We start from the raw sequence: 22,857 nt of genomic DNA, 5'->3' as shown, positions 1-22,857 counted from the left end.
CACGGCCTGAGTGAACACTGAAGGCATTGTAGAGGTAAAGTGATTGCACTCATTTCTCTTTGGCTTCCTCTAAACATAGCTCAAACACACATCTCTCAGTGGACACGGCCATCAGAAGACTGATTCAACAGGGTTCACTGGACTGATGACAAGTATGCAACAGTATTGGACCACAGAGAGAGGTACTGTCAACTTTCTCATGTTTATTTTTGTTCTACTAGAAATTGAACATGGTAGCCACGGAAACCAAAACAGCGGAGAAGTTGAGCCTCACACTTAGTTGTTGTGGAAATTGACCTACTATGCTGTTTACTTTCTTCATCTACATTATATCGATGAGTCTACCTGTAATAACATGTGAAAAATCCTTCCTGTAAAGTGGCTCTGGCTATTTTTGTTAGATTTTTACATGGATTAAAATGACCCATTAGTAAACCTCTTTTTCTATCACTGATACTGTTGGTCAGTTTTGTAAAGTAACCAGAACATCTGATAGTAAAGTGAATATGTATGCCCTTTATTTATGCCTCTCTAGTGGCTGTAAAAATGTATACAGGCAGCATCGGAAGAGGAAAGGACCATAATTAAATGCCTCAATATAATGTAGTGTTAGTTTTCACTTTTCAGTCTCTCTATGCTGTCTTTTTACCTTCCAGCACACACAGTACATTTTCCATACCTTTGTCTCCCTTCCTTTATTCAAAGGTCTAACTGGAGGMACAGACAATATGAGTCTGGAGTCAGGGATGAGTAATCTGACATGTGATTGTCCCATCGACAGCTTCAAGCGCAGTGTGTTTCCTGCTACGTACCTGCTCATCTTCTTCCTGGGCCTAATAGCCAACAGCGCCTCCCTCTGGGTCTTTCTGAGCATGTACAGGAGGAGGAGGAGCATCACCATGGTCAACCTGTACATGGTGAACCTGCTGATGTCTGACCTCATGCTGGTGTGCTCTCTGCCTCTCAGATCAGCATACTACCTGCTGGACTCCCATTGGCCGTTTGGGGACCTCACCTGCCGCCTGGTCTCCTACGTATTCTATATCAACATGTATGGCTCTGTCTACTTTCTGCTGGCCCTGAGTGTCCTCCGTTACCTAGCCGTATCACACCCCTACACCTTCATGAGTCTGGAGGGTGGATCCTGTGGTTGGGGAGGGTGTCTACTCATCTGGATCTTTGTGTCCCTGGCCTCTACACCCCTACTGAGTATTGGGACTATCCAGGAGGGGGAAGAGCAGACCCGCTGTCTGGAGCTGGGCAGCAGCTTGGGCACCATCATCCTTCTGAACCGTGCTGCCCTGGTGGTGGGCTTTGCCTTGCCCTTCACTGTCATCTCTGTCTGCTACATGTGTGTGCTGCTCAGCCTGAGGCAGTGTAGGGCTGGGGTGGAGGGGATGAGGAAGCCCTCTACAAGAAAGTCTTGTGCCCTTGTCATCCTCGGTCTCTGCATCTTCCTGATCTGCTTCCTGCCCTATCATGTGGTGCGAACCCTCTTCCTGGCAGCAGAGCGGAATGCTCAACTAAATGGCTGTGAGGATTCTTGCAGCTACCTCCAGGGGATTCGGAAGGCTGCCGTGGTAACGCTCTGTCTTGCAGCGGGTAACAGCTGCCTGGACCCGTTCCTTTTCTTCTTTGTGGGAGAAAACTTCAGAGATTTCTGCACAAAAAATTGTGGGAGGCAGAGTAGAGTTATTAACAACACAGAGAGACCAAGGATTCAAGAGCTGCAGCCCATAGAATTAACAGTCAATTTATAATAAACTTGACACTTCAAGCTTATCAAAAATGTTGCATTCACTTTCACGTTCAAATAAAATGTACACCTAGTCTATGGATGGATGATTTGTAGTTATAAAATTCCTGTAGAGCCAAATTGTTTGTGGATTTATAATTATGGGACCATTGAAAATAGGTTTATGATGAGACTAGGCCTGGGTCTTCTTCAAAAATGGTGGCTTTTTAACCAGCAGACTTTTTTAAATGATTGAACTTGTTTTTTTTGTTAAAACCCCTTAACATTATAAATCAACATATATTACAGCTTAATGTATTTTGATATTTTTACTACATTAAATAAAAAATGAATAAATAAATGCCTGCCTGCTGAAAATCTTTGCCAGTGCGTGTGTAGGCAACCTGCCCCTCCGAAGCATGGTCTAGTACAGTGGTTCCCAGCCTTTTTCATTTACTGTACCACCAACGAAATTTTGCTCTGCCTGGAGTACCCCTGAAGTACCCCCTAAAGTGCATTTTACCAGTAAGCCTATAGTCTCATGAGTCTTCTCAAGTACCCCATGTGGATAGGCCAAGTACGCCCAGGGGCCCTAGTACCCCTGGTTGGGAACAACTGGTCAAGTAGTGTGATTCAGAAATTAGGGGGAGAGATTTTTTATTAGAGAAGAATGGATTAACCTTTTCAATGCTAGTTAAGGAAACCATAGTTATCACGTTTCACATTGGATTTATTAACTACAAAAAGGTAAGAAGTGTTTTTATTTTAATTCTGGTGCTGCTCTGCACACACATGCTTGTTAGCTAGCTGGTCCAACATTAAGCTAACTCTACGAAGTTCAAAGACATTCAAAGTTATTTCATAGAAGCCTGTAGGTATAATTCTGTGAGCCTAATTCAGATAATGCATGTCATAACAACAAGATGCCCAACGCTTCAACCCAAGCCTCCTCTACCCTCTCTCTGTCTCTCCCAACCCGCAAAATGTCACTCGCATCTCGCACCCTACACTTGTCTGTCTAATTCATGTTAATAGCTTGCCCGCTCCATAGCAAGCTGCTCTATCTGGACTGATTGGTGAAGTAATTTAATGTTGAGCTCAATGTAATTTTTTTTATTGATTTCAGAGATTTAAAAAGGAAGAGTTAGCAACGATATAAACCGTTACTTTTTTGGGGTTCAAACCGGTTCAGAACTTTATTCTGCTGGTCGGAACAGTGGAACAGAATAAAAATATATATATTTTCACAACGAAATGATTGGAAAATAACATAGGTTCCAACCCATGAACACCAGTGACAGATCTTAAGGCCTCGCATGAAATGATAAAATGAATCATCAAATTGCTAACATTTGAAGAGAAAGTGCAGACTCTCCACGTGGTTTTCAAAACAGCCCCACCAACCTGGACTAACACAGTAAATGTAAATCCATTGACACTCCAATTAGTCTGGTATGTTCGTTTCGTCAGTGATGGAAAAAGTACTCAATTGTCATGCTTGAGTAAAAGTAAAAATACCTTAATAGAAAATATACCCTGCCTAGTGGTACGTTCCGTTGAGTTTTGGCATATGAGAAGAAAATAAGCGACTTTTTAGCTTCAGCTAACCATCCTAAAACCTTGTGTCCTACCCGCTGAATTGCTCCTCCACTTTGTCTCTGTACTTATGTTTTGTCAATTTTTGCCTAAAATGGCATACCCAAACTGCCTGTAGCGCAAGACCTGAAGCAAGGATATGCATATTCTTGATACCATATGAAAGGAAACACTTTGAAATTTGTGGAAATGTGAAATTAATGTAGGAGAATACAACACGTTAGATCTGCTAAAAGATAATAACTTTTTTAAATAATCTTTGGCCACTAGATGGCAGCAGTGTACGTGCAAAGTTTTAGACTGATTCAATGAACCGTTGTATTTCTGTTCAAAATGTTGACCAAATGCCCAAATGTGCCTAATTGGTTTATTAATACATTTTCAAGTTCATAACTGTGCACTGTCCTCAAACAATAGCATGGTATTATTTCACTGTAATAGCTATTGTAAATTGGACAGTGCAGTTAGATTAACAAGAATTTAAGCTTTCTGCCCATATCAGATATGTCTATGTCCTGGGAAAAGTTCTTGTTACYTACAACCTCATGCTAATAACATTAGCCTACGTTAGCTCAACCGTCCCGCGTAGTGGACACTGATCCTGTAGAGGTTAACAAAACTATTGTCCTCGGTCTCCTTGCCCTGTTTATAAGTAGCATCTCTCTCTTTCAGTTTCCTACAAGGCTGCTATTAATCCACGTTTTTTGATTCGGGTACGTTTTGAAAGATACTTTCGGTATCAAGTCATATGCGTTTTTTTWATGAATCCGATGACTGAGTCRACGTATTCATTGACATTTTCTCTAGAGGCAACCCGGAACATATTCCAGTCCATGTGATCAAAAGAGAATTAGAGTATGAATTCTGATTGGTCAGACCAATACTGTATAGACCTGATCACCAGAACTTCCCACCTGAGTCTTTGTTTGTAGGCAGGGAGAAGCAAGATGGAGTCATGGTCGGATTTTCTGAAAGGAGGACGGGAGAGGGCCTTATACCTGTGTCGAAAAGGCATGTAGCAGTGGTCAAGAAAATAATTTTGATGTGTTGGCAATATTTTTGGAGCACGGTTCTCAAATTACTTTTGTTGAAGTCCCCCGCAACAATGAATGCTGCCTCCGGGAATACAGTCTCCAGTTTGTTCAGGGTCCAATGAAGATCTTTGAGAGCCTTTGTGGTGTCGGTTTGGGGCAGGATGTACACAGCCATGGCGATAATCCCGGTGAACTTTCTCGGAAGGTAAAAAGGACAACATTTTATGACCAAGTATTCCAAGTCGGCAGAGCAGAAACTGGCAAGTTACTGTATGTTTCTCCTGTCACACCATGTGTTGTTGGTCATGAAGCAAAGCCCCCCACCCTTGCTCTTGCCAGAAAGAGCCCACTTCCTATCCGCTTGAAAATCTGTAAAACCCGCTGGTTGTATAAAATCCATCTGGATGTCGGAGGAATGCCAAGTCTCAGAAGAACAGAGAATGTTGCAGGATCTACTGTCCCTCTGGAAGGAGATTCTCGCTCTGAGTTCCTCAAGTTTGTTGATTAATGATTGAACATTGGCGAGTAGTATACTCGGTAGTGGAGAATGGGTCGCCCCGGCATCTTAATCTCACTAAGACCCCGCCACATCTGCTTCTCCATCTGCGTCTTTGCTTCCTACTCTCCGGTAGGACTCCTAAGCAGCTCGGCTCCTTGTCGAAGAAGCTAGCCCATTGTTCTGCTGTCTCAGGGAATTCGGGGAGGTCGGGTGGATGGTGAGTACCCAGCGATTTGTATTCCAAAAGTTCTACTCGGGTGTGTGTAGTAATGCACAAAACAAACTGATTAAGAAAATTTGAGAAAAACACTAGAAAAAACACTAGAAAAAATAGAAACCTGCAATGTTTTATCGGAGCTCAAGGTGAGGTCCCTCTGTCGGCGCCATCTTAACTCATAGATCTGTTCCYATTCTTAAGTTTCGTTTTTGCATMTTTTGTACATCAGCTTCAAAATGTTGAAAATATAATATTTGTGGTTATTGAAAATATATTTCACAGCTGTTTAGATGGTACAATGATTCTCTACATTATACTTGCTTGTTTTGTCACATAAACTGAAATTAGGCAAACTATTAGAATTTTAGCAATCAGGAAACGGTGGAGACATTTCTGCATATTGCATCTTTAAACACTTTTATATATAAGCACCATGGCATGAGATTGAGGATCCATCTTGAATCAGGCATATATCTTAGTTTACATGAATGAAATCCAATATGCATTCATATCTATTCCTGTACTGCATGGAGAGTTGGCACTGAATGCATAATTGACACAGCAAAAGTACCTGAGATCAGTATTCTCTAGCAATACAGCTCCGATTCATTGTATTTTATGAGCATGCATCCAATAGCTTATGTGATGAAAAAAAAAGGAAATTACATTGAAATTTTGGTCATTTAGCAGAGACTCTTATCTAGAGCAACTTACTAGTGAGTGTGATATTGGTGATATGGATTTATCATTGTTATATTATCATTATTCATTTCGACAGCTTATCAAATCAAATCAAACTTTATTTGCCACATGCGCCGAATACAACAAGTGTAGACTTCACCGTGAAATGCTTACTTACAAGCCCTTAACCAACAGTGCAGTTCAAGAAGAAGAAAATATTTACCAAGTAGGCTAAAATAAAAATAAATAATAAAAAGCAACACAATAAGAATAACAATAATGAGGCTATATACAGGAGGCACCGGTACCGAGTCAGTGTGCAGGGGTACAGGCTAGTTGAGGTAATCTGTACATGTAGGTGGGAGCGAAGTGACTATGCATAGGTAACAAACAAACAGCGAGTAGCAGCAGTGTACAAGGGGGGTCAATGTAAATTGTCCGGTGGCGATTTTTATGAATTGTCCAGCAATATAATGGATTGGGGGTAGAAGCTGTTGAGGAGCCTTTTGGTCCTAGACTTGGCGCTCCGGTACCCCTTGCCGTGTGGTAGCAGAGAAAAAAGTCTATAACTTGGGTGACTGGAGTCTGACAATTTTATAGACTTTCCTCTGACACCGCCTATTATATAGGTCCTGGATGGCAGGAAGCTTGGCCCCAGTGATGTACTAGGCCATTCGCACTACCCTATGTAGCGCCTTACGGTCAGATGCCGAGCAGTTTCCATACCAGGCGGTGATGCAACTGGTCAGGATGCTCTCGATGGTGCAGCTGTAGAACCTTTTGAGGATCTGGGGACCCAAATCTTTTCAGTATCCTGAGGGGAAAAGGTTTTGTCATGCCCTCTTCACGACTGTCTTGGTAAGTTTGGGCCATGATAGTTTGTTGGTGATGGACACCAAGGAACTTGAAACTCTCGACCCGCTCCACTACAGCCCCGCCAATGTTAATGGGGGCCTTTTCGGCCCGCCTTTTCCTGTAGTCCACGATCAGCTCCTTTGTCTTGCTCATATTGAGGGAGAGGTTGTTGTCCTGGCACCACGCTGACAGTTCTCTGACCTCCCTATAGGCCGTCTCATTATTGTCGGTGATCAGGCCTACCACTGTTGTGTCGTCAGCAAACTTAATGACGGTGTTCGAGTCGTGTTTGGCCACGCAGCCGTAGGTGAACAGGGAATACAGGAGGGGACTAAGTACACACCCCTGTGGGGCCCCAGTGTTAAGGATCAGCGTGAGAGACCTGTTGTTGTCTACTCTTACCACCTGGGGGCGGCCTGTCAGGAAGTCCAGGATCCAGTTGCAGAGGGAGGTGTTTAGCTTAGTGATGAGCTTTGTGGGCACTATGGTGTTGAACGCTGAGCTGTAGTCAATGAACAGCATTCTCACATAGGTGTTCCTTTTGTCCAGGTGAGAAAGGGCAGTGTGGAGTGCGACTGAGATTGCATCATCTGTGGATCTGCTGGGGTGGTATGCGAATTGGAGTGTGTCTAGCTTATGCTTCCATAGATAGTAACAGAGAGCCATGTTAATTTAGAAACTTTTGTGAATATGGAATAAAAAACCTTCATAACCTGAGTTTTAGACCCTGACAAGGGCGGTGTTGACGTCAATTCCCATTCTTTTATACTAATAATAATAATAATAATACATGATTACATGAATTAAAAAATATATATTTACAAACAAAAAACACTTCGCAATACAGCCATTGAACAGACATTATTAAATAAAGCATACTTCATATTTCCATAGAGGCAGTACACATGACAGGCGACACCACTCCATCTCAAAGCAGCTTAACAAACCATTAAGAGTGCAATGGACGCGTTGTTCTTCTCAGGAATGCAGATTGCGAACCCTGCGTGAACCTCAATTGTAATTCTTTGATTCCTCATGTCCTCTCTCCTTTACCCCTTCTCAAAATGCATTTGAGGATTAGAGCCAAGGTCCCTACCCTCGGAACTTCTCCACCAATGCGTTTCTAGAAGGAGACGAGGAAATGGACATGGGATCAAGGAAAGACAAAATGAGATCCACCATCTGTGTTCTTGGGAGGCGCAGTAGAGGGAGGGGTCACCTGGGGGCGTGTGGGAGAGGAGCGGGCCCTGGCGGGTTAAACGTGTCCCCACTGGACGAGTGTCGAGACGGGGCCTTCCGCCTCTTTAAACTCTATGGCTCGCTCTGCTGCTTCTCAAAGTCCCCCTCATAGCTGGGGGAAAAACAGGAGGGAGCGGAAGATGGTGGACAGAGAAGAGAGAAAACAAGGTTCATAAAGAGATAGACGGTTGATGACAATGATGATAAAACTAGTCATTCAGCTCAAAGTACTGTATGTACATATATTAACAATGAGATGGTGTGTGTGCGTGTGCGTGCGCGTGCGTGCACGTGCGTGCGCGTACGTGCGTGCGTGCGTGCGCGTGCGAACGCCACTGTGTGGGTTCAAGATTAAACTGATTTTACATGATGCACAGTAGATCCATTAAAGGGGCCATCAGCAGTTGAAACAATAACAAAGCATTCGGTTTCACAAGCCTATGGCGATGAGGCGCAAGGTGGAGTTCTACAGGAAAGTGAGGATGGAGTTTTAAGAGTCTTTTCAGATGAAGAGATGGAGAAACTGTATAACGCCAATGTCTAGCAACGTTTAGCATGTTAGCTAACCCTAACCATAACCGTTTTAACTAACCCTTCACCTAACCCTAACCTTAAGCCTTTTAGCTAACCCTTCACATAACCCTAACCTAACTATTTAGCCTAACTCCTAAACTTAACCTTAACCTTAACCTGTAGCCTACAGTGGCTAACATTATTCGTAACATTTAATATGATATGTAATTCGTAACATATCATACGAAACTGGAACTACCATCAGGAGTTAGCCAGCTAACTAGCTACTAGTCTTTGTTAGCCATGGCTAGCGGTCTTCACCTTTTTCTCGGTCACCAGCCAGCCTTAGCTTGGACAATACCTGCCAGTCTGCACAGCGCGATATCAACATAGAGCATTTCGGACTGCTTCTCTCTACCACATCACCGGATTCCTGCCGCTCTGGATCATTACACCGAATCATCGCAGCTAGCTAGCTGCAAACGAGTGGCAACTGTTAGCTAACGCCTCTGTCCCGAAGCAAGCACCAGCTAGCCTTGAGCTAGCCTCAAGCTAGGCCCATATACCAGCTAATTCTAGGGCTACAATACCTCCTTTGCCAATTGACCTGGACCCTTTAGTGTCGACACGGAGCCCCRCCGATCCATCACGACTGGACTGCCGACGTGATCGCCCAATGTGGTCTCAACAGGCTATTCTGTTACAATGTCACCGAAGAACCATCTACTAGCCCTGGCCCGCTAGCTTTTCTGAAYGCTGTGTCCCCTGCTCGCCTAGAGTAGTAGTGACTACCGAACGGCACCCTGACTCACCTATTGCTGCTCTTTTGACCCTATGATCACTCGGCTACACAGCTGAAGCCCCCTGGACTGTTTCAATAACACGGTACCTCATTTTGTTAACCTGTCGGCCCCAGCCTTGAACTCAGGTCCTGTATGTACCTAACTGACCCGCTCTTCCCATTCATTGCCATTTACCCATTGTTGTCTTAACTCTCCTGATCAACACCTGTGATTGCTTTATGCCTCTCTCTAATGTCAATATGCCTTGTCTACTGCTGTATTGGCTAGTTCTTATTGTTTTATTTCACTGTAGAGCCCTCAGTCTTGCTCAAAATGCCTTAGATAGCTCTTTTGTCCCACCCCACACACATGCGGAGACCTCACCTGGCTTAACTGGTGCCTCCAGAGACGAAACCTCTCTCACCGTCACTCAACGCCTAGGTTTACCTCCACTGTACCCACATCCTACCATTCCATTGTCTGTACATTATGCCCTGAATCTATTCTCCCACGCCCAGAAATCTGCTCCTTTTATTCTCTGTCCCCAATGCACTAGACGACCAGTTCTTATAGCCTTTAGCCGTACCCTTATCCTAATCCTCCTCTGTTCCTCTGGTGATGTAAAGGTTAACCCAGGCCCTGTAGCCCCCAGTTCCACTCCCATTCCCCAGGCGCTATCATTTGTTGACTTCTGTAACCGTAAAAGCCTTGGTTTCATGCATGTTAAGATCAGAAGCTTCCTCCATAAGTTAGTTTTATTCACTGCTTTAGCACACTCCGCCAACCCTGATGTCCTAGCAGTGTCTGAATCCTGGCTTAGGAAGGCCACCAAAAATTATGACATTTCCATCCCCAACTACAACATCTTCTGCCAAGATATAACTGCCAAAGGGGGTGGAGTTGCAATCTACTGCAGAGATAGCCTGCAGAGTTCTGTCATGCTATCTATGTCTGTGCCCAAACAATTCGAGCTTCTACTTTAAAAAATCCACCTTTCCAGAAATAAGTCTTTCACTGTTGCCACTTGCTATAGACCCCCCTCAGCCCCCAGCTGCCCTGGACACCATATGTGAATTAATTACCCCTTAATTAGTTTGTAGAGTTTGTACTGTTAGGTGACCTAAACTGGGATATGCTTTACACCCTGGCCGTCCTACAATCTAAGCTAGATGCCCTCAATCTCACACAAATTATCAAGGAACCTACCAAGTACAACCCTAAATCCGTAAACACGGGCACCCATAGATATCATCCTGATCAGCCTGCCCTCTAAATACACCTCTGCTGTCTTCTACCAGGATCTCAGCGATCACTGCCTCATTGCCTGCATCCATAATGGGTCCGCGGTCAAACAACCACCCCTCATCACTGTCAAACGCTCCCTAAAACACTTCAGCGAGCAGGMCTTTCTAATCGACCTGGCCCAGGTATCCTGGAAGGATATTGACTTCATTCCGTCAGTAGAGGATGCCTGGTTATTCTTTAAAAGTGCTTGCCTCACCATCTTAAATAAGCATGCCCCATTCAAAAAATGTAGAACTAAGAACAGATATATAGCCCTGGGTTCACTCCAGACCTGACTGCCCTTGACCAGTACAAAAACATCCTGTGGCGTACTGCATTAGCATCGAATAGCCCCCGCGACATGCAACTTTTCAGGGAAGTTAAGAACCAATATACACAGGCAGTTAGGAAAGCAAACGCTAGCTTTTTCAAACAGAAATTTGCATCCGGTAGCACAAACTCCAAAAGGTTCTGGGACACTAAATTCCATGGAGAATAAGAGCACCTCCTACCAGCTGCCCACTGCACTGAGGCTAGGAAACACTGTCACCACCGATAAATCTATGATAATTGAGAATTTCAATAAGCAATTTTCTACGGCTGGCCATGCTTTCCACCTGGCTACCCCTACCCCGGCCAACAGCCCTGTACCCCCTCAGCAACTTGCCCAAGCCTCCCCCATTTATCCTTTACCCAAATTCAGATAGCTGATGATCTGAAAGAGCTGCAAAATATGGACCCCTTAAAATCAGCTGGGCTAGACAATCTGGACCCTCTCTTTCTAAAATTATCCGCTGCAATTGTTGCAACCCCTATTACTAGCCTGTTCAACCTCTCTTTCATATCATCTGAGATCCCTAAAGATTGGAAAGCTGCCGTGGTCATCCCCCTCTTCAAAGGGGGAGACACTCTAGACCCAAACTGTTACAGATCTATATCTATCCTGCCCTGCCTTTCTAAGGTCTTCGAAAGCCAAGTTACCAAACAGATCACAGACCATTTCAAATCCCACCGTACCTTCTCCGCTATGCAATCTGGTTTCCGAGCTGGTCATGGGTGCACCTCAGCCACGCTCAAGGTCCTAAACGATATCATAACTGCCATTGATAAAATACAATACTGTGCAGCCGTCTTCATCGACTTGGCCAAGGCTTTCGACTCTGTCAATCACCGCATTCTTATCGGCAGACTCAACAGCCTTGGTTTCTCAAATGACTGCCTCGCCTGGTTTACCAACTACTTCTCAGAAAGAGTTCAGTGTGTCAAATCGGAGGGCCTGTTGTCCGAACCTCTTGCAGTCTCTATGGGGGTGCCACAGGGTTCAATTCTCGGGCCGACTCTTTTCTCTGTATACATCAATGATGCCGCTCTTGTTGCTGGTGATTCTCTGATCCACCTCTACGCAGATGACACCATTTTTTATACTTCTGGCCCTTCTTTGGACACTGTGTTAACAAACTGTTAAGATAATTATGTTCTCAATGTTCATAAACTGAACTTCAATTAACTACTCAGTCTGCAACCCAGAATTTGTAAGATACTGGTTGAAATGTAGACAGAGGCCCAGCCTACAATAGTCAAATGTTTATTCACGAGAGAGCTCTGAAGTCCATTATACAAAGACATCCATTTTATAGCTGCGCACATACTTCCACACAAACAGTAGATATCCTACGCACATACATACACACAAACAGTAGGTATCCTTCGCACATACATACATGTTCAAATCTTAAGCTACGCCTTGCTCAGACAGTCTGTGTTTTCCCACTATACAGATACATTGTTTCTTTAATCTGCAACATGTTTCATAATCTTCTGCAAGCCTAACAGTTTCTCCCCTCCACGGGTGGAGACAGAATGTCCTGTAAGGAACACAGTGGTCCAGCTTGTCTGTCGATAGCCCCTCTTATCATTTGTTTCCCACATGCACCCTGCTTACATACTAAAAAGGAACAAAAGGTCCTTGTTCTAATTCTGACTAAAACTACACACATCATCAGATTATAGTTTTATGATTCTAATAAATTTCATACAATTATATGGTTTCAGGGTGGAATATTCTAATCATTAATTTAAACATATAAATTCCATTATCACAAACCTCCAAATGAGCTTCAATGTCATACAACACTCCTTCYGTGTCTTCCAACTGCTCTTAAATGCTAGTGAAACTAAATGCATGCTCTTCAACCGATTGCTGCCCGCATCCGCCCGACCGACTAGCATCACTACTCTGGACGGTTCTGACTTAGAATATGTGGACAACTACAAATACCTAGGTGTCTGGTTAGACTGTAAACTCTCCTTCCAGACTCACATTAAGCATCTCCAATCCAAAATTAAATCTAGAATTGGCTTCCTATTTTGAAACAAAGTCTCCTTCACTCATGCTGCTGATCATATTGTTGTAAAACTGGCTATCCTACCGATCCTTGACTTCGGCGATGTCATTTACAAAATAGCCTCCAACACTCTACTCAGCAAACTGGATGTAGTCTATCACAATGCCATCCGTTTTGTCACCAAAGCCTCATCTACTACCCACCACTGCAACCTGTATGCTCTCGTTGGCTGGCCCTCGCTACATATTTGTCGCCAAACCCACTGGCTCCAAGTCATCTATGATCTTTGCTAGGTAAAGCCCCGCCTTATCTCAGCTCACTGGTCACCATAGCAACACCCACCCGTAGCACTTTAAGCATCAGCTGTCAGAGCAACTTACCAATCACTGTACCTGTACACAGCCAATCTGTAAATAGCACACCCAACTACCTCATCCCCATATTGTTATTTATCTTCTTGCTCTTTTGCACCCCAGTATCTCTACTTGCACATCAAAATAAAATCAAATGTATTTATATAGCCCTTCTTACATCAGCTGATATCTCAAAGTGCTGTACAGAACCCAGCCTAAAACCCCAACAGCAAGCAATGCAGGTGTAGAAGCACGGTGGCTAGGAAAAACTCCCTAGAAAGGCCAAAACCTAGGAAGAAACCTAGAGAGGAACCAGGCTATGAGGGGTGGCCAGTCCTCTTCTGGCTGTGCCGGGTGGAGATTATAATAGAACATGGCCAAGATGTTCAAATGTTCATAAATGACCAGCATGGTCAAATAACAATAATCACAGTAGTTGTCGAGGGTGCAACAGGTCAGCACCTCAGGAGTAAATGTCAGTTGGCTTTCATAGGCGATTATTGAGAGTATCTCTACCGCTCCTGCTGTCTTTAGAGAGTTGAAAACAGTAGGTCTGCGACAGATAGCACGTCTGGTGAACAGGTCAGGGTTCCATAGCCACAGGCAGAACAGTTGAAACTGGAGCAGCAGCACGGCCAGGTGGACTGGGGACAGCAAGGAGTCATCATGCCAGGTAGTCCTGAGGCATGGTCCTAGGGCTCAGGTCCCCCGAGAGAGAGAAAGAAAGAAAGAGAGAATTAGAGAGAGCATACTTACATTCACACAGGACACTGGAGAAATACTCCAGATATAACAGACTGACCCTAGCCCCCCGACACTAAACTACTGCAGCATAAATACTGGAGGCTGAGACAGGAGGGGTCAGGAGACACTGTGGCCCCATCCGATGATACCCCCGGACAGGGCCAAACAGGCAGGATATAACCCCACCTACTTTGCCAAAGCACAGCCCCCACACCACTAGAGGGATATTTTCAACCACCAACTTTCCATCCTGAGACAAGGCCGAGTATAGCCACATCATCATCTGCACATCTATCACTCCAGTGTTAATGCTAAATTGTAATTATTTCGCCTCTATGGCCTATTTATTGCCTTACCTCCCTAATCTTCTACATTTGCACACACTGTACATAGATTTTTCTATTGTGTTATTGACTGTACGTTTGTTTATGTGTAACTCTGTGTTGTTGTTTTTGTCGCACAACTTTGCTTTATCTTGGCCAGGTCCCAGTTGTAAATGAGAACTTGTTCTCAACTGGCCTACCTTGTTAAATAAAGGTGAAATAAAAAAATAAAAATTATTGACCTGTAATTTCTGTAATTTGTGTGGTATTAAAAAAGATTCTGCTAATATGTAAAATTACGTGTAATAGCTAGAAAAAAAAGATTAAAGGCAATTTTTTTCTCAGACTTGCAAAAACAATGATAGATTATTGCAGTGCTTTTACTGTAATAGAGATGTTTCCACCCCTACTGTCTGGTCTGCGAACCCACAATCTTCTGGCCCACAGCCCTGTACGCTTTTAAAATGAATGCATTCCCATATAATTCCTACAGGGCGAAAAACAGTTTCTAAAACTGCATAACTAAGGCTTTCGTCTGTCCAATAAGTGAGGGTAAATGGTAGACATGTTCTCTGCCATCCACTTTATGTTTTAGTTATTCTTTTGGATATAGGGGTGGGTCACTTGTTTTTTTTTTCAAGCATACAGTTAGGTAAAATATATTTTGCTCAAGGGAGTGTCATCCATTTTCATTTCAGAGAGCCATGTAACCCATATTATAAATAACATTTACTTCCTTAGCATGCTGATGATTTCAAGTTGTATTGGATTAATTTTTTATCTGTTGACATTTAATACATGTTGTTTAGTATATTTAGTACATTTAGTATTTTCTGTTTTCTCTGTGAGAAGCAAGTTCATTAAAGTTTTAAGTGATTTTGTTTATGTAGATACAATGTTGTTAACACACAGTAACCAAAAACCTGATCTAATTTGCATATTCATACTGAGTTTGCAGCAAATTTGCAGCAAACAGTAGAATGTTCTCCACTAGTTTCCCATAATTGTTTGCCAGAAGTTCACAAGTCGCTGCAAATCTGCCGCAACAGTTGGCAACAAAACTAATTTGCATGTGATAATATGAACTCGCAGCAAATTGGCCAAAGGTTTGCCACAACTGTTTGCCAGTCTCTGCTCTAGGCCTACTTTAGTTCAAGGACAGCGTGCCTGCCTGGTGATCCAGATACACTCACTTTGGAGGACTGACTCATTCTAGTTCTGTGCTTGTATCACAGTATTAAACACACACAAACACAATAACAACTAAGACACTTCACTTCCCTGACATGAGCTGCCGGTATTACAGGGTTATAATAAGATGCGTGCGTGTTGCAATGAAATAATTCCTACTGGCCAAAAGTGCCCCAACCGCTAACTGCATCTTTTCTGGTTGAACATACTATTACAGTTTAGCTCGTTGAGGATTTACATTTACAAAGCCGTGTCGTTACCATGGGGCTCAGCATCACTTCCACTGAAGGGCCTCGGAGCTGATGTTGAGCACGGGCGATACCGTCACAGCTTTTACATATTGACGGTAGCTCCACCCAATCAGACTTCCTTGTATCTTATTTTCGACCAATACATTCAGTTGACATTGTGTAGTTATACATTCTCGGTTATTGAACCGCTACATTCAACAGTGGCGGCGGCTTCCAATCTGTCAGGTATCGAAGAGAGGTGTACTCGTTCATGCCAGAGACACGATTTGACTTCATTGGATATATTTTATTTTAAGAATTATAATGCTCTCCAAGGTGTAGGAGTTGGGTTCCGTTTTCGAGCACATCACCACAGGTATGTCTCTATCCTTAGGAGAGTACTGTAAGCTAACGTTAACACGTTACTTAGCTAGCTACGAGATATAGAAGCTAGCTAGCTAACAAGCATTTACCAACACAGAATAGCCAACGTGCCAGTTTGTAGTGGAATTATGCTATCATACAGTATGATAGTTAGCACTGCAGAAAACATAATTTTGTTTGCTAGCCATATCGCTAGCTTGTGTGTAGCTAACCAGATGTTGTTGGCTAGCTAAGTTCTCGCCGGCTAAACTAGTTAACGTTAATGCAAAGAGACTCTTATCTTCATCTGTGGTTTCAGTACCTGAAGCACACTGATTATAGCTCAAGTTAGTTACTCAGTACTTACTAGGCCTACATTTAGTTTTGTCGACATTGATGGCTGTGGTGTGCATGTCTAAGATGTGATTGATGGACTGTCTATTTCTTGTAACTTAGGTCTGTGGACATTGCGACCAATGCAGAGAGATGGAGGCGGGCTCAGTGGTGCAGGAGGACATTACATTCCGAGGAGTGGAGTTTGCTGTGAAGATAGAACTAAAAGAAGGATTGCTAATAGTCGAGATCTCTGATGCAATGACAGCTGACCAGTGGAGGGGAGGGTTTGACCCAGCATGTAAGTGAAGCATTGTGAAATGACATAGTTCAGTTCCATGGATATTATAGACATTACTATTTATTATTATAATGTTTTCATTKTGTCCCAGACATCGAAGACCTAACTCGCAAAACAGGCAACTTCAAGCAGTTTCCCATCTTCTGCAGCATGTTGGAATCTGCTGTTAGTAAGGTGAGTCTGCGAGGCAGTAAAGGAAGTTAAAACATGTTTAAAAGTGTTCTGACTAGGGTGAGTATAATTTGTGGAACGTTCCAACAGAAATCGGTTCCAAAAACKTTGTAAAGTACAAGGTTGCCAACAAAATTCACCTAGCTAACTAGCTGCCGAATAGGCATACTCTCACCACGTAGCTTATTCTTGATGTTTGTCCATCGGCTACCAGAGTGAGGACAGACATTTTTCGGGATAAACGTTGGGAGTGAAAAAAGTAATTAAATTGCCCACGCCCTACCCGGTATTTTATTCTGCCGCTATACAACTTTATATGCGTTGTTTGTTGGGAGCCTTGTTATTTACGACGTTTTTTCAACAGATTCCTGTTGGAACGTTACACAAATTATACCCACACTTCTGATTATGGTGCATGCTTTTTCTTCAGACTAGTGAGTCTGTTACCCTTGACCTCTTGACCTATGCTGACCTGGAGCTCTTGCGGAACCGGAAGGCTGGAGTCGTTGGTCGTCCCCGAGCCCAACAGCAATCTCCTAACCTCAGTGCCAAAAGATATCTAATTCTTATCTACACTGTGGAATTTGACAGGTTTGTCTCTCTTTTAGTGATATCACTACCATAAGCTTGACTCAAACTCTGCTTGAAATGTACAACTGCGAAATTGCCATGTTAACCTTTCCCTATAGAATCCACTACCCCCTGCCCCTGCCCTACCATGGCAAGCCTGACCCTGCCGCCCTGCAGAAGGACATCAGAGCCCTGAAGACTGAGCTAAACGCCCTGGCCAACCATGCAGGTCACAAACCAGCAGAGCCAGAGATACGCCGGCTACGGGCAGAGTAAGTTATGATTTGTTACACTGTATTAATCAGGACAGTCTGTGTTGTTTTCTTCAGGTCAGAGGTTAAGGGCCCTGACTGTTCTGTCTGTTGTTAGACTCACGTTGGTCAGAGAGGAGAAGGAGGCTCTGGCCAAGGCTCTGGAGCGTCTGCAGTTAGTGAGGTCTGCTTCCACCCCTGGAGGAGGGGCTCGGGGGCTGAGAGAGGTGGTCAGGAGTTTAGAGGACCAGCTCCTCAGAGAGAGGGCCAAGAGTCAGCGCTCAGCCAGCAAGAGGGGCCAGGAGCAGCGCCTCCTACTGGAGCAGGTTGGTCCTTGTTTGCATCATATTTCAAATAAGCATGTACTCTGTAACTTTTATAACTTTGAATAATTTAGAATGCCTGGCCTACAGTTGATGCAAATAATGTAGTAACATAGATTCCTGCATATCAAACAAATGTATTGTGTGCATGTCAACACTTGGAAGTAGACATTTTTGCGCCATTATAAGTAGGATTGCTTGGAGCTGATTCCATTGTTCAGCTGGTAGGCTAATTCTGACGTTTCCTGTCTCTCCTAGTTGGAGGAGCTAAGGGCATCGGAGCGAGCTCTACGGATTCGCGTTAAGAGTTTGACCAATGAACTGGCGTTGCTAAGACGAGGGTTAGTCAATCTAAGCATGTATGTCTTTCCTTTTTCTTTCTCTCTTTCACTTTCACTCACTCACTCCCACCTACTTACTCACTCCTTACAATACTCTCCCTGTGGCTAATGTTGTATACTATGTGTGTCTGTTTTTAGTAGGGTGACCAGTGGGGTGACCCCTGCCCTTTCTGGGTGCAGTGCCTCGCGGGGTGATGGGGAGATCAGGCGTTCACTGTCCCGGGAACGTAGTTTGGGACGTGTTGTAGTTCGGGCTCACTCAGGGTCCAGAGAGAGGACAGAAGAGAGGGGTCGGAGGTCAGAAGGCCAGAGGGCAGACTCCTCAGGGCCCCGCTCGTATGTTGCCAGACCCTCACCTTCTCCCACAGGTATCTTGTTTTTTCTGTCTCTATAGGAGTTTGGAGTTGACTGGTAATTCAGCTTCATTGCATTGATTGTTTTGACTTGGTGTAAATTTGGTAATGAAAAGGATACAATTAAAGTTGACACCACCAAGTCTGAGTAAAGCTAACAGGGCTTGATTAACTGCTTGATCTGCTATCTTCAATGAAAAATCCACTCAATCTTTTGGTAACAAAATATAGTTTGAGTGGATTTTCCCTTTAAGTATGAGCTCCCAGCCAATCCTGTCGTTCCTGTTTTCAGGTTCGCGGACGCCACGCTTTGACCCCACTGCATATATCCAGGACAGACAGCGCCGACTGAGAGAGGCGGAACTCAAAAAGTCAGTCTCATCTCCCTCTATCCATTTCACTGTCATAACTGTATCTGCAGTGCAAGCTTCTGCCAATTATAACAGTGTATTTTGCATGTGAGACACTGGTATAGTGATTTTCATGTGTTGAAATGCTCAAGGATTTCAAATGGCAACCCATTATATCTTATGCTAATAGGAAAACCAATACTGAGTGAAACGTTCCCTGTAATCATGACTTAACTTGGCCTCCTGTGTTCTCTCTCTCCGTCAGTCAGAGAAAGGTCAGAAGAGAAATGTTAGCGTCACCTGTTCTGGAGAGGGGCCTAGAGAGGGGGCGGTCTCGGTCCAGGGAGGCTTATCCCCAGCTGACCAGGGCAGGCAGTGGGAGCAGAGGGAGGAGCTTATCAATTGAGAGTAGGAGAAGCAGACAGTCCTCTGAGAATTCATTGGTGGAGTTGGATGAGTTGACAATCAGGTAATTTATGCTTTACCATGCTATATCACTTGGTATTACAGTCCAAATGGGGTTTGTTTAAGTAAGTGAGAGATGTTCTGTTGCTTTACTGCGTGTCTCAGACAGTTCCTCATTTTGTTCTGTGTTTCAGAGGAAGGAAGCAGACCTACAATGGTCCAACCATGGTGAGTGTGGTATGTTATTTTTTACAGCTTGTGATAGACCTTGATTTAACATCTTTGTGTTGAGTGACAGTTATTTATTTTTGTAGCCCAGAGGAAGACATTTGACCAGGAAGCCCCATTGTAGCACTCCCACACACAGGGTACGATCAGACAAAGGTAACCAATCAATGCCTACTCTTCAATCTAAAGTTTAATCAGAGTCAGTTAGCAAAAAAAAATGAATGTACTTTTAATATGAGCCCTGGTGACACATTCTGTGTGAGAATCTTGCTGAAACCAATGATTTACCATTATCTGTGCATTGCTTGTCCTTTACCCAGAAGGCTCCATAGATGGGGCTGACCTGTCAGAGATCGATGCCCGGCTGCAGGCCCTACAGGACTACATGAGGGACCTGGACACGGGACACTAAACCCTAGGCAGGAAAAATGTGTTCAAAGACTTCCCTGTGCTGCAAACTTAGACCAAGGACTACTACTATTTGACATTACTAGTCGACACTGTGACTAAACAAGATCACTGCACTACACTGTGATATTTTAGCACACATTATCAGCTGATAGGCTTTTGCAAGTGCAAACACAGATGGATGCACACACTGCTTATTTTGTCACCCTCTGGGAGACGGTGCCTGATCTGTGGATAAAGATACCACTGTGAAGGCTGTTAAGCCACTGTTAGTGTATTGAACTAGAACTGAGGCATGACTGGTTTTATAACATGCATTGTGTCTGTTGATGTGACCGTAATACCCCATTTCCCCCCCCTTTTTTAACGAGTGATTGATGAATGTGATTTCAGATGTTTTAGTCTGTAAATATAACTTTATTTGAAACATTCTGGGGGGTGGTTGCTTTTGGTGAGAAGTATCTTTTTTTGAAAAATGTTTTTATATATAAATGAAATCTAGTTTCTCATTTAATTTGATTGAAGAAATGTCCACCCATGTTCTATTATCATTACTTCCTCTCTAGCTGTGTGTTATGACTTGATGATGGGGGTAATGCTGAGTGTCTGTTAAGGTGTTTTGGCCCATTGGATCAGAGATGGATTTTCACCAAATGCTGCATGAGGATTTATTGCTTTGTTTTTGTGCCATTGATTTTCTAATAGGTATTTAGCCAAAATCTTTGTATTTTTTTCTACTTTTACTAGACATATCTTCTCTATTAATAATCACTGCAGCAGCTTTGTCTCTCAGTAATGTGGTGTGAGTGAGTGCACCAAGTGCACTGTGTCCTCCCCCTCTGCAGGAGAGTTAGTTGGTTGGGTGGGCTGAAGGTTCCTCCCTAGGGCTTTACTCAAAGGGCTGCAGCTCCACTACAGCTGACTGAGTCTCATGAATTAATAGCTAACCTACCCGGCCTGGACCCTTCCTCTCCGGGGTGAGCAACTGGGCCGTAGGAACAGCTGCTTCCATCTGCACTAGGAGGATGAGAATAGTGGAGAGAGCTGAGAGGCGTTTTGTGCTGTTTTTAGATTTTACCTCCGCTGCTAATAAAATGTAAGATGCTTTCCACTTACCTAAAACACCATCTATCAGAATTAAAGCCCTGCACCAGAGGCTGAAATTAAATGTACCTATCAGTTTTGGGATTTGTTGGTATTTTGTTACATTAATATTAGTATTTCCAAAATGTAAAAAACTTAATGTATATTTTATTTAGATTATCATACTACTGTCACCAGTTTTATGAATTCTAACCACTTTAAAATGGACATGCATCAATACTTTCAAAGCTCACTATGTTGAATTACACAATTTCAACGTCCATTTCATAGAGAATTTACAAACTGGACTACATTTAGTAACTTACTTTGAAGAAATGAGGATGTGTCTACATAAGCTTTTGCTGTTTGGTAGTCATAATTCAGTGTACTTGTCTTTAACTGCCATTTCCCGAAAGTCAGACTTCCCACACGCCAACTCATTTTCTCAGCTTCAGAAGCATCTGCTTTTACCAAATTTATATGGGGGGGAAACGTGTATCCACAATCTGTGCTGGACAAGTCCGGTCCTGGAGTGTCTTAACAAAATGAAACAAAAATAGTTAGGCTGACTTCATCCAGTGTCCAGAAAAATGCAGTTGTGTTGTGTACAAATGTGCACATATTTAATGAGATTTRCTCATTTGCATATTTTAATAAACATTTTCTGAAATATTATCCAAAAAAGTGTTATACTTGTGTCTACATTCAACTGGGACAAGTTTGTGATATGATTGAGAGAGAAAAAAATCTCTATTGGGGTTTCCTGCCTGGTCTTAAAAGGATCAAATCACAACTTGACACATTCAATCTCTTTCAATGGGTCATAGTTATGCTAGCAAAATGTTGTGATTGTGTAGCACTTGCTAAATATTTTATATTGTAACCAAATATATACTAACCCAAGATAGTTGATCTGTGTCGTTTCGAATAAGAGCAAATTGAGCATAGTGGGCAGAACAAGCATGGAGGTGGGCAAAGCCAAGCATGAGTTAGCGAGATCCTATTGGCGCGTTGTAGCATTATGATCATATTTCCGTTTTAAAGACTCTGGCAAAGCGTCATGTATATAAAATGTAGCTGTGTTMGTAACAGATTTTAGTTTTGTGAACAGAACAGTTATTGAGATCCGATGTTTCATCGATGAGAAAATTAGCAGAATCTCGGCCCAGTTTCACCCTCTCAACTACACGCGACTGGACTTCCTCTCACTACCATATTTGGTGGTAAGAAAACGTTCTAAACGGATGTTTCAGTTTATAGCTCCTGTGACTTCTCTCTGGGTTTCCCTTTATGTCTGTGCTAAAATTGCTTCTCCAATAGAAATCCCCCGATCACACTTGTAGGCGAGGTGGGTTCGTTTAGCGTATGCGTAGAAACATGTATTACGGTCTTACGTCATCTCGCGCCGAACTGCGCATGTGCAAAACGTCAAATCAGAGGCACTCTTTCGATATATCTAGTTGTTTTTTTGACGAAAATGAAAAACGATTTGGGGTTTAACAAATCAATGGGAGAAGTGAAACATTCTTCCTTAGTTGTTAATTTTCTCGAAATCTTAAGGCACAACCTAGATTCGAGCAAATGTCTTAAGTAGTTGAACATATTACTACTCCAACCTCATGAAAGTGACAAATTGACACGTTCATTTTCGTCAAATACAACTATCGATGGCGTGCACACGCACAGTGCGGCGCAAGACGACCGTTATAACCGATGACCTTCTTTCTGCCCATGAGTTTAGCTAGCCAACGTTGCA

The 22,857-nt window shown here is 43.2% G+C and overlaps 2 protein-coding genes across 6 annotated transcripts; both read left to right on the top strand.

Moving 5' to 3' along the window:
• Window positions 1-709: 709 nt before the first annotated feature.
• On the top strand, window positions 710-2,010 carry LOC112067845 (cysteinyl leukotriene receptor 2-like). The gene has a single exon (XM_024134560.2). It carries the CDS (start codon window positions 729-731, stop codon window positions 1,758-1,760), a length of 1,032 nt encoding a protein of 343 aa, XP_023990328.1. The 5' UTR covers window positions 710-728; the 3' UTR covers window positions 1,761-2,010.
• A 13,647-nt stretch (window positions 2,011-15,657) lies between these two features.
• ccdc61 (coiled-coil domain containing 61) lies at window positions 15,658-22,011 on the top strand. Of its 5 annotated transcripts, none has more exons than XM_023967475.2 (13): window positions 15,658-15,997; window positions 16,441-16,618; window positions 16,710-16,792; window positions 17,220-17,380; window positions 17,479-17,631; window positions 17,729-17,936; window positions 18,192-18,292; window positions 18,413-18,642; window positions 18,920-18,998; window positions 19,243-19,446; window positions 19,577-19,619; window positions 19,697-19,766; window positions 19,931-22,011. In XM_023967475.2, the coding sequence occupies exons 2-13, from the start codon at window positions 16,471-16,473 to the stop codon at window positions 20,020-20,022; spliced, it is 1,572 nt and encodes a 523-aa protein (XP_023823243.1). In that variant the 5' UTR covers window positions 15,658-15,997; window positions 16,441-16,470; the 3' UTR covers window positions 20,023-22,011. The 5 variants fall into 5 exon arrangements, with proteins under 5 accessions (XP_023823243.1, XP_023823246.1, XP_023823245.1 ...); XM_023967477.2 differs by having other exon boundaries at window positions 15,660-15,997; window positions 18,192-18,274; XM_023967476.2 differs by having other exon boundaries at window positions 15,662-15,997; window positions 19,577-19,610.
• Window positions 22,012-22,857: the final 846 nt, after the last annotated feature.

Source organism: Salvelinus sp. IW2-2015, linkage group LG23 (genome assembly GCF_002910315.2).
Source record: "Salvelinus sp. IW2-2015 linkage group LG23, ASM291031v2, whole genome shotgun sequence".
Taxonomy (NCBI): domain Eukaryota; kingdom Metazoa; phylum Chordata; class Actinopteri; order Salmoniformes; family Salmonidae; genus Salvelinus; species Salvelinus sp. IW2-2015.
This window is presented reverse-complemented; position numbering and strand designations above follow the sequence as displayed.